The following is an 11,494-nucleotide window of genomic DNA, read 5'->3' as shown; positions in this document are numbered from 1 at the left end:
CCTAGCCTGCTAGTAAAGTTGCGTTGTAAACACGCGTACTTGTAAGTTGTAACGTTATTATTAGTCCTATACATACGATTGTTAACAACCGGTTCGTGGAGGTCATTAAATTCTAAGAACAGGGTTCGCACGAACCGGTGCGAACTGGCTGAATCCCACCACTGCATACATGAGGAAATAATGGCTACAAAGAGCAAAGGAAGCCTTGGTAATATCCCCCAAAATGACATGTGACAGAAAGCATATTCAGAAGGGTAAAAAAAAAACTACCATAAGGCATTGGTATGACAGGCTACTCAACAGGTTACACATAATGTTGCCCACAATGGTACAATTCCCAATAAAACACAGCCGACAACTGTATTATCTCCCCCACAAATGTGAATGAAAAATCCTCCATAGCAGCAACAGCAGAGGTAGTCATGATTACCCAAAACTGCGAGTGCATAACTCACAAAGGAGAAAACAAAAATTAGAAAAGGGAGAATAAATAATGAAATTTAAATCATGACTCTCCACTAAAAAAAGAGAAAAACAGCAGTGTTGAAGTTTGAAAACATTCAAAAGTAAAAAGGTATGGATATATTAACTAAATCGCAAGCTTAAAAAACATGTTTGTACAGTAAGACTGCCAATCAAAAAGTGGTTAACAAGTTTGCATGTAGATATGCAGAAAGAAGTGTGAGTTACAAGGCTAGTAGTGAGCAAAAAATTAGCACCAATAGAGGGCAGTACTAATCGAGAAAGTTTTTTGTAAAAGGAGGTAAGATATCATATTAGAATTAGTGTTTCTCAACCCATAGGTCATTAGAATGTGAAAAACAGATAACAGTTTATTCAATTAGTAAGTATTTGTAAGCCAGGTATTTTGTGCACTAAAAATTCTTACTGGGTCATGGTTAGCAAGGACAGAGGATGAAATTTATCAGTGGTGATAATAAAGACGAGGGTAAGAAAGACAGTGGAAAAAACGCAATTGGAAAAAAAAAAGAGAAAGAAAATTACACAAACAGGTAAAAAAGTAAAAAAAAGCAAGTTCTATATTTAAGAAATGGTATAAAATGACAAATTCCAAAATGAGCATTTTACTATTTATTATCACATACCTTTGACTTTTTTTACCTGTTTGTGTAACTTTCTTTATCTTTTTTACCTGATTGTGTAACTTTCTTTATTTTTTTTACCTTTGTCTTTTTTTTCTGATCGACCTTTTTCATTGTCTTTATTACCTAGATTCAAAATTTATGATCATGCCACAAAACCATATAAATTTAAAATTTGTATCAACATAACTAAGGTCACTCTAAACTCATTCAATTCAAGACCCATATCATTGAAGCATAAATGGTATGCACAATTAATTAATGCCCATATAAATAACATCTAAAGTATTTTTCACAAAGTTAAAATATACTTAAAATTCTATCTTTGTAATATGATAACACTTTTCTTCTTTTATTGATATCTGACTAGCATAAACATTAAAACAGTTTTCCAAACATTTTTCACCGACAACATCCTACCCCACTTACCCTCATTTGCATGACACCCCTGCTACCACATGCAATATGTTTTGTAGTTTTTGTTCTTAATTATTCTTCATTTTGTGAAACTCTCACAAAATCCCTAGCAACTTGCCATGACACACGAGTGTAATGCAACACACAGTTTAGAAACCACTTGCATTAACATCTTCCTTACCTGAAAACATATTTTACAAGATACTCACCTCTTTGCACCACAAAGAGCTATTACCTAACACACACTGCTATGTAAATTCCTGCACATACCATAAGCCTTGAACAAAGCTTCCACGCCTACACGTGTCAATGTGTTTGCATAAGCCTATGATGTAATCATAATTAGACTATAGACCTCCATCAACAGGAGGATAACATCCTCCATGCATAGTAATCCCCGTGAGCACTACCATTTGAACAAAGGCTCATTTTTTATGAAGCAACCTAAATGCAGCACCAGAAGTGGGTGAGAAGGGTGGGAGATGGTGCAGAGAGATGAGTATCTATCTGAAATACATTTTACGGTAAGAAAATTGCTAACTTGTGACATGCTGCTCAACTCTCTGCACCACAAAGAGCTAAAATCACACACTGAAGACAGTGGCGGGGCTAGTGAGGAGAAAAACTACAAACTTTAGTTCCTTTCTGAAAAACAATATCAGAAATGAAAAGAACAAGGAGTGTTACATCCATGATGTGAGGGTAGAACAGTGTAGCAGCAATCAGTGGGAGACTTAATCCATATCAAGCAGAGAATACTCTCCATCCAATGTTATTGTAGTATTCATTGTTAATAGAGGAGGTAGAACAAGGAAAGTGTCACAAGAATCTTTTTGCATGGTATGAAAGTGTCATTAAGGTGAGCAGAATGTAAGAATGCTCAACCAGCTATTTTCTCACAGGCAGGAACCTGAGCACAATTGTATAGTGTGGATAGGGCTATAAGTAAGACCATTACATATAAGAATAATATTTACAGGAGATACTCATCACAGTAATCAGGTGTAGGGAGAAGCATCCCAAACTTGCATTCTATGGCAAACCCAAAACCCATCCAGCTGGATCAAATCACAATAAAAAGCTTGGTTCATAATATAGTGGGGTGTCCTGTACTACGTTACCAGGTAACAACCCGGTCCTACTACCCAAACAAGGGGTGTGTCCAATCAGGGGTGTCTCGTATCAGAGTGATTGCACTGCCCAATGAAAAATGCTCCATACTGTCTTCCCCAGCAGCTTGGGACTGGGGAAGAAAGGGTTCTCCCATAATCTACTATAAGAAATGGTAAAGGAGGAAATTGCATGACAAAAAATGCTGGAGAGGTGCTTTGACCATGTCATCAGGTACATTTATCTGGAATTAGGTCCCTCACTGAGAGACAGTGCAATGGGTTACCATGACTAAAGACAGCAGACATACATCTGGTACTTTTTTCTTCTTTATTTCTCACATCTGCAGAACAGTCTAAAAGATGAAATATATATGTGCCACTGAAGCAGTCTTACAGAAAACCCCATCTAAATGGCAAGCACTGAGAAGGGACAGATAGCCTTAACACTTTCTGTACTCTCCAACTCAATGCAGATTTTGTGTAAGTATGCCCTGTGAGGCAATACATGAAAAAGAAACACCTCACAATCACAGCCACTGTGGAGAGTAGAGAATGGTGAATAGAGTGAAACAAAAGTTAGGGTAGGTGAAACCTATAGTATAAGTAGTAATCCCTCTAGAGTCATCTACATCACACCTGCGAAATCTCATAAAGGAGATCTCAAAGACCAGACACAAGAGAAGTTGTAAGATGACAAACATGTTGAGAGAAGACATGAGAAATAAGAAAAGGGTCATCACAAATAAATGAAGAAACTATCTGGATGGGATGTATAACCCAACCAGGCAAAGTTGAAGGCACACAGTTTCACATTAACAATATTAATATTAAAGATATCAGTTAGGATGGATTTTCTAACAATCAAGTTAGCAAAATTTCAAATCACAATAAATTGTATACCTACCAACAAACTCATTGATGTATTGCCAGAAGAATCTTTATAACTGGACTTGTATCGCCGCGGTGTTCGAATACGAATCAAGCAACAATCAATAACTCCAATAATTCCAGGAATTCCTGACAATTTCTGAAATTCTTCCATTGTTTCTGCTTGTTTCTGAACTGTTCAAAATTATGAAATTTTTAAATAGTTTTTATTCAGATTCTCACTTTAAACAAAAAACCAAAAATTTATTAATGCAGATCACATTGTTAACAGACAATTTTCTTTCATTGTTTAACTATAAAAAAGAAACCATTCACAAAGTTCTACCTTTTCTATTGTTGTAAGCTATATTTTCAATGTTTTCATTTATATATTAGCTAGAGGGTGCATGATGTTAATAGCTAGTAAATTTCATTAAGATATAGATGGGTGCATTAGTTATAAATACTAGTACGTAGTTAGTCATAGTGCTAGTCAGTCAATAAAGTATTTATTGAGAAGCTATTGAGTAGTGATTGAGAATTCAAAGAAGTGTTTCGTGTGTGAAACATCAAACAGTTGTTGATCAAGACAAAATTAACTGAGTAAAGTTAATCAGGTTTGCTATTAATCAAGTCAGTTTCTATTGAAAATGAGAACTTTATTTGTGAACTTAGGTCTACAACTGTATACAAGTGATAGTAGCCTGTTAGCAAATGTTAATGCAGAAATAAACTAATTTGTTATTGTTATGTGAACTACACTTGGCCTTGTTTTGTCAAACAATCCAAAAGAACCTACCCAACCACAGAACACATTACAACACTATAATAACCATGAGATCAGGGATAATTAATTTAGCATTGAAGTTTCATTTTAGTTTTAAAATAATTGAAATTAAAACAACTATATATTCTTTCACCACATGATATTTTCTCATGTTTCTTATGATTGAAAGACTACAAATGTGATCATTATTTTAAAAAAAAGTTCTTAAGTGAGAGGCAGATTTGGTTGACTAACTGAATAATTTTAAGCCCTGTTGTATTCTTTGGAAATGGTACAGTTTAATGGTTATAAAGGTGTTTTCCATGATAACAATGACATTTCTCAGGTATTTAAAATAATTAAATAACAAATTTCTTGGTTTGTCAACAACTACTAGTGTCAAATCATTAAGTAACATTTAATATCAAAGCTTGTGAAACGAACTTATCTGCATATCTTTCAATTTCAGCAAAATTTCATGTAACTTACTATTTTTGTGACATAATTAGTCAATAAATTTAATTTTTGTTGCACTTGGATGAGGAATATATAAGATAGACAATAATAACAATGCAAAACCACCTTGTGTTGCACTTTTGTTGCACTTGGATGAGGAATATATAAGATAGACAATAATAACAATGCAAAACCACCTTGTCTAGATCAATTAGCATTGGAGTTCAATAAAACTGGATTAATGTCAGAAGTGGGGTACCTCAGGTCTCAGTGTTAGGGCTTATGCTCTTTTGGATTTACATCAATGTTATACAATGTGCTGTTGACAGTGCCAGGACAAATAGGATTTCAGGTTGTATCTACAATATTAATTAATATAAGTCTAAAGAGATTATAATTTCATTGTATAGGTGATTAGTTAGGCTACATTTGGAATATTATGTTCAGTGCTAGGATCTTTACTTCAAGATGGACGTTTAATCATTAGAAAGACTTCAAAGTAGGGCTATGAGGATATCTGGGATAAAAAGGACAGGTTAAGATCTCTGAAATTGTTTTCAGAAGAGTTAATGAGAACCTGATTGAGGCATTTAAGATTGCTAAGGAACAGATAGTGTTAATGCATCATCTTTTTTCATACTTAATGGTGAGATTGGTAGGACTAGAGGCCAAATATAAATTTTGGCAGGGTAGGGGTCATCTTCAGCTAAGTTGCTTCAGATGTGGTGGATACAATTAAAGGGAAGGCTTGACGAATATTTGAATAATAATGGCTGTTTCTGAGTGTTTTATTTTAAAGGTTAGTTTAGTAAATTGGATAGCCTAGATAAACTAACAGAGACTTTGTTGTCATGATTTACACGTATGTAATGTATGCCTATTTCGATGGAAAGGTGAACTTGTGGTTAATTGCAAGTTACAAATAATAACTTATTCCCAAGTCAGTTTTTAGTCTACTCATAATAATATAATAAAGTATTTATTCATGATGTATTCATAATCTCACATTTACATATATATAATTAATCTGCATATATAATATTTTTCAGTAATAATTCAATATTATTAAAACTGGATTATGTTATTGTAACAAAGTGAAAATGATGAAGCAGTTAGAAACATTCTATAGCCTCGGATTGTAAATATCAAGTTTCCATGAATTTTTTTACCTGTTTTTAATAACCGAGATAATTACTTCTAATTTGTTTATTTTTCTGATTTACCTACAGATTGAACAAGGAGTACACGTCAATATTGATTGCAACAAATTACTTAATGTCAGAACACAAACACACACTACATGATTAATGGTAATTAATTTTATGATGTGAAACTGAACTCTGTTCCCCAGCTTTCTCTAAATAGCTTTTTTCTAACTTACATGTTATGCTTAGAAAACAGATGTGAAATAATTCATGAGATAAAGCTACAGTAATAACTTAAAGGTACATATTAAAAATTGCTTATGGTGAAGAGATAAGTTCACTTAATTTGTTTACTTATATTCCAACAAATACTAAAACTGGCAGAAAATTGGACTCATTGCATCTTTTGCCAAGAGTACAAGAGTTTCAAGTGGAAAAAAACAGATGTTTAGAAACTATCACTGCTGTTATCCAGAAACATCAGGATGTCTTCACTTACAAAATCATCTTATGAAATAAGATATAAAAGAGAACCACCACAGTCTTATCAAAGGGCAGACCTGCCTTGCTAATCTATTAACCCTTTTTTGAGGATGTGAGTTTGAAAGGACAACCTTGAAGGACCAAATAATCCTTTGTTGTCCATATGTTATGAATATACACAAGTAAGTTTTATTGAAGATAGTAGCTGAAGAGAAAATTTTCAGTGGTATATATATAATATTTCTGATGGATCAATGTCTTCTTACCTATTATCTGATCAACCTACAACTTTGTCCTCACAACAAATGTTTAGTATTGAATTTTGGAATATCTGACTAATAACATGCAAAAGCATTAAAAGAAAAGCTTCAGTCTAATTACAAAAATATTTTGAGTTTATTTTTACCCTCTTTTCCCTTTTTTTTGTACTTTGTTAAGTAACATTGGTGGGCTAAATTAATTTGTTTTTTAACTTAGTATTTTTATGCTCCTGTTTTGCTGAAAAAAAGCGATTGCAATGGAATATATATTTCAAAACAAGAATATATGAAATGAATAGTGAAAATATGAAACCTTTATATTTTCTAACCTTGAATGTTGTAGTGTACATATTTTGATTATTGGGAAATCTCAGAATATTCAAATCTACAAGTATAAAGTGTTATTTTGGCACATTTTCATATTAATTTGAGAAACTTGTCTAAAAGTATTCACAAAACATTTCTTCTATTCAATCAGAAGAAAAAATTAAACACTAGTTATTTGAAAAGTAAAAAAAAATGTACTCAGAATCAGGACAAGGTGATACATCAATTTTCAAAAATGCCTACTACAGGAAAATTATGATGTATAAATTAACTGTTATGATGGGAGATTTAGAAGATTATAATAGTTCAAGAAAGTTGGTGAAACAGGAAGTTAGGAGATCAAAAAAGGATGTACCATATTGTTTCTAATTAATGACACACTGGTGGGTTACAGACAATTATGTTTCAAAGCCAAATTTCTCTTGTGGCATATGAGTTTAGGACACTGTGACTGCTCCTTGGCACCTGTTGAATGTTTGATTTTATTTATACTTAATTTATTATGTGACAATGAATGTGTTAAGTTGTATCTACAGAAATATTGAATACAAATTTCACTGTATAGGTCACTGGTCAGGCCATATTTGGAGTATTGTGTTCAGTTTTGAGCTCCTTACCTTAGAAGGACATTGAATTGTTGGAAAGGGTTCCAAGGAGGGTTACTAGAATGGTGCCTGGGATGGAGGGTTTCCCATACAAGGAGAGGTTGAAATCTATCAAACTGTTTTCTCTTGGAAAAAGAAGAGTTAGAGTGGGTCTGATTAAGGTGTTTAAGATTGTAAAGGGAACTTTGTACTGTCAGTTTCGGTTTGTGTTTTAGTGAAAACTCCCGAAGAAGCTGTAAAGCAAAACATTGAGTGTCTAATTAAATAAAAGCAACTACTTGGTGTTATAAATATAGTTATTTATTACTAGCATTAAAATGTCTTCTATACACCAATATGCACTACATAAATTAAATGAAAATCTCTAGCCCTCCAAATTTCACAACGTTTATACATTTTTAATTTTGAAATACTTTTTCAATTTACCACATTTTTTACTCTATTTTTAAAATTCCTTGACATTTTCAGATTTTCCAGAGTTATAGTTACATTGTCATTGTAAAGAAATATGGAACTTTGACTATATATCTGCATGATATAACAAATTTTTTAATTGCATTTGCTTTTATTTTGTTTAAAATTTGACTATGCAAATAAATTTATTTTGAACCATAGAAACTTGGTTATAATCAAATTCATTCATACCTGATGGCCAAGTTATCATCTTTCCTCTCAAAGCAACAAGTCCTCGACAAACCCTCCTTACACATCTAACAGCTGTGGATACACTGATATCAAATCGATCACCAATGGCATAATAGGTCTCTAAGCTCCCCAACATCCATAGTGCTACCAAAACTTGTTTCATGGGATAAATTGGTGGTTTTCCACCAACACGTGGTCTTTTAACTTTAAGCTCTCCCGTTGACAATACCATCATAACTAAAGCTTCAAAAGCTTCTTTGGACATTTTAAAATAATATTTAAATTGACTGCCTGCTAATGTCGGAACTATTCTCTCAACAAACCCTATCATTCTATGGATTGGCCGAGGAACAGCACTGCTTCCAAGAAGTAAATGGAAAAGAAGCTCAACATCTTCTTCAGCATCTGATTGAATCAGCTGCATTATTAACCAATCTTCTTCTTCACTAGACAGTACTTCTTGTAACAAAAAAAGTCCCAAAATTTTACGTTTAAGATCGCGCCGTGCCATTCTTCTCACTATTGTTAAAAAGTTAAAAGATAAGATTATAACTTATAGTAAAACTAGTTATAGTTATAAGTATAGCATACTTAAGTTAAAGTTAAACTTTTTAAAACTAAAAGCAATTTGTTAATTTCCTTGACTCAATTTCAGTTCCTGATATATAAACAATAATACTTAAACTTTTATAACTATTAACTGAAAGTTTCTAAATCTTCTAGGTTAAATACTAATAAAGCTTACGAATTTATTGGAAACTCAGTAACAATTTCACCACTTTTTAACAACAATAGTTTTCGAACTGTTTCACTCAATCGAATATACATATTTTTCGTCTGCTTTACTGCCATCTATCGTTTCATTTGAGTTAAATAACTATTAGGTTTTCGAACTAGTTAAATGTATTGTAAATTTATTTTACCGAATCTTTATCTTGTTATGTGACTGTAAGGTCATTTAAAAAAGAAGTTTTATTTAAACGCAGTTAATTAAAAAAAATCCAAAAGTGAATGATTAAGATCTGTCTTCCTGTTACACATAATAATGAAATTATTTGTAAATTCGATATTCCTCAATGGATGTTGTGTTTTGTGTTTGTGTAGACCCAACCCTAATAGGTCAGCGATAACTTTACGGACTTACAACGCTAAAGTCCGAGAAATGATTACCCGCGGTGGCTAAAGTGCAGATAGCTCATTGTGTACTTTTGCAATGAAACAAAAGACAATCAAACAGCTACCTAGTATATAATTCGTAATGATGTTGAGCCATACACGCTTTTCATTAGGAAAATTCAGAACTTGACAAATGTTCAAAACTTCCTATACTTGTTACTGTAATTAAAGTGGCAGAGGCGTCGGAACCGGAGTAATGAGGGTGTTGTATCACCCCCACTTTTACATGTTTGACTTATATAGCAACTGTAAATTATATCATTATATTGATTTTGTGGGGAAATGCCACAGACCCCCTTAGATTGAACTGTCTTTGGCACCACGAGAACTATTTTAGCATCTCCTAATACTTTCAATCTCTCATTGTAAAAGCTGCATGTCTAACCAAGCACTCCTACTTTGCAACTCCTTGCTACACCACTGACTGAATTGAATTGAAATTTTTAACCCACATCGATTTCATTCTGTGTTTGATTAAAGCCATGGTGTCGCAAAGCAGACTGGGACGAATTCGACACCGTTTGTTTCCATGGACTTTCTTAACTTCTGATTATTAAGCTAAGCTTTGTGTTATTTCTGTCCGGTAGTAATTACTTTTTATTGAAATTGTACTATACATGCATAGCTCTATACATATAGAGATCAGTGTTTACACAGTCTTGTGTTTTCAAAGAATTTTCACATATATATTTAGAATATACTTATTCATACTGTAATATAGGATCGTGATATCCAATTTATTAAATTCTTACTTATAATGAATAATAAAACATTGTCCAATTAAGGTAGCACTGACCTTTAAGACTGGACAAACTTACATGCTGAGAAAATACTGTTAAACACTTCTTATGATCTTCAAGTTGAGCACAAAATAAAAGTATGATGTCGCAATCTTTGAAAGTACACTTTCAGTCATATACGTTATATGCATAACACAGGCCTGCGAATTTAAACTTCATAAAAGTTGCTTTGGTCTTAATAACGGATTTTCCATAATTCAACTACGCAGAGTTCGCAAATAATATTAATTTTTTTCTATCGCGAAAGGATTTTTTACAAATCTGGAAGGGAAACAAAACTCTTACTTAGATAAAATTATTATTTCGTTTAACAAAAGAAATTTTTTATTATTATGTCTGTTAACAAAAATGCAAACAAATTGAAGAAAAGGGGAGAACATCAATGTCAAACGAATATGCATCCTCATTCATCCTGATTTTCTTATGTGAAATCTACGTCTTTTTGTCTCAAAACTACGTGTTGTGATCTTTCTTTTATGTATTGCGCCTGGAGCATCTCGTTTTAATGACCAGCAGTAATCAGCCATCATGCTGATGTTCTATCTTCCCTGATACCTCCTCTCCATTTCCATGATGTGTTGATGAAACCTTTCCCCTTGTTCTTCTGACGGCACCAAGATTTTCAGGAAAATAGTCAATATGTAAGTGTAAGAAATGAACTTTCAAGCTCGTATTACAACCTAACTCTTTGAATTTATCGAACATGTTATTGACAATATTTTCATAATTTGGGTCTTTGTTTTTCTAACTATTTGTCAGTTTGGCAATCCACGCTTCTTTTTCAACTTTCTTCATTGTCCTTTTGAACTGTTCATCTAGAATCAATTTCCTAATCTGAGGCCCAGCAAAAATCTTTTCTTCAAGTTTCGCTCTGAAAAAGCTGGGAATTGCCCACATAGATACTTGAAACAGTCGCCATCTTCGTCTAAGGCCTTTACAAACTGCTTCATCAAGACCAGTTTTATACGAAATGGAGGTAATAGAACTTTTTTGTGTCAACCTGGTATCAGGCTGACTCTGCGTTACCATTGCTTCTTTGCCCAGTGCTGATTTCATGCTCTGCTGTCCCATTCACACAAAAAACATGGAAACTTTGTATAACCGCATTGTTGACCCAACAACACAAAAAATACTTTTAACTCCCCACAAAGTAGCCAGCCATGTTCTTTGTATTTGACCTTATTAAGAAGAAGTTCGAGATTTTCATACGCTTCTTTCAAGTGAATCGAATTAGCAATAGCAATAGATGCATACACAGGGGTTGGATAAAATAATGGAAACACCTAACATTTTGGAATCATAATCTTTGAACATGTTATAAACAATCAAAAC

At 33.1% G+C, this 11,494-nt stretch overlaps 1 protein-coding gene across 1 annotated transcript in view; it reads right to left on the bottom strand.

Moving 5' to 3' along the window:
* Positions 1 to 9,014, bottom strand: part of LOC106462329 (protein ALP1-like) — a 27,074-nt gene extending 18,060 nt beyond the window's left edge. The window contains exons 1-3 of the mRNA XM_013922237.2: positions 8,932 to 9,014; positions 8,187 to 8,705; positions 3,537 to 3,694 (exon numbers count right to left, since the gene is read on the bottom strand). Of these exons, the coding sequence (XP_013777691.2) occupies positions 3,537 to 3,694; positions 8,187 to 8,697 (669 nt within the window). The 5' untranslated portion in view covers positions 8,698 to 8,705; positions 8,932 to 9,014. The remainder of the gene's footprint in view (positions 1 to 3,536; positions 3,695 to 8,186; positions 8,706 to 8,931) is intronic.
* Between the last annotated feature and the right edge of the window lie 2,480 nt (positions 9,015 to 11,494).

The sequence above is a fragment of the Limulus polyphemus genome, unplaced genomic scaffold, assembly GCF_000517525.1.
Source record: "Limulus polyphemus unplaced genomic scaffold, Limulus_polyphemus-2.1.2 Scaffold1143, whole genome shotgun sequence".
In the NCBI taxonomy this organism is placed as follows: domain Eukaryota; kingdom Metazoa; phylum Arthropoda; class Merostomata; order Xiphosura; family Limulidae; genus Limulus; species Limulus polyphemus.
This window is presented reverse-complemented; position numbering and strand designations above follow the sequence as displayed.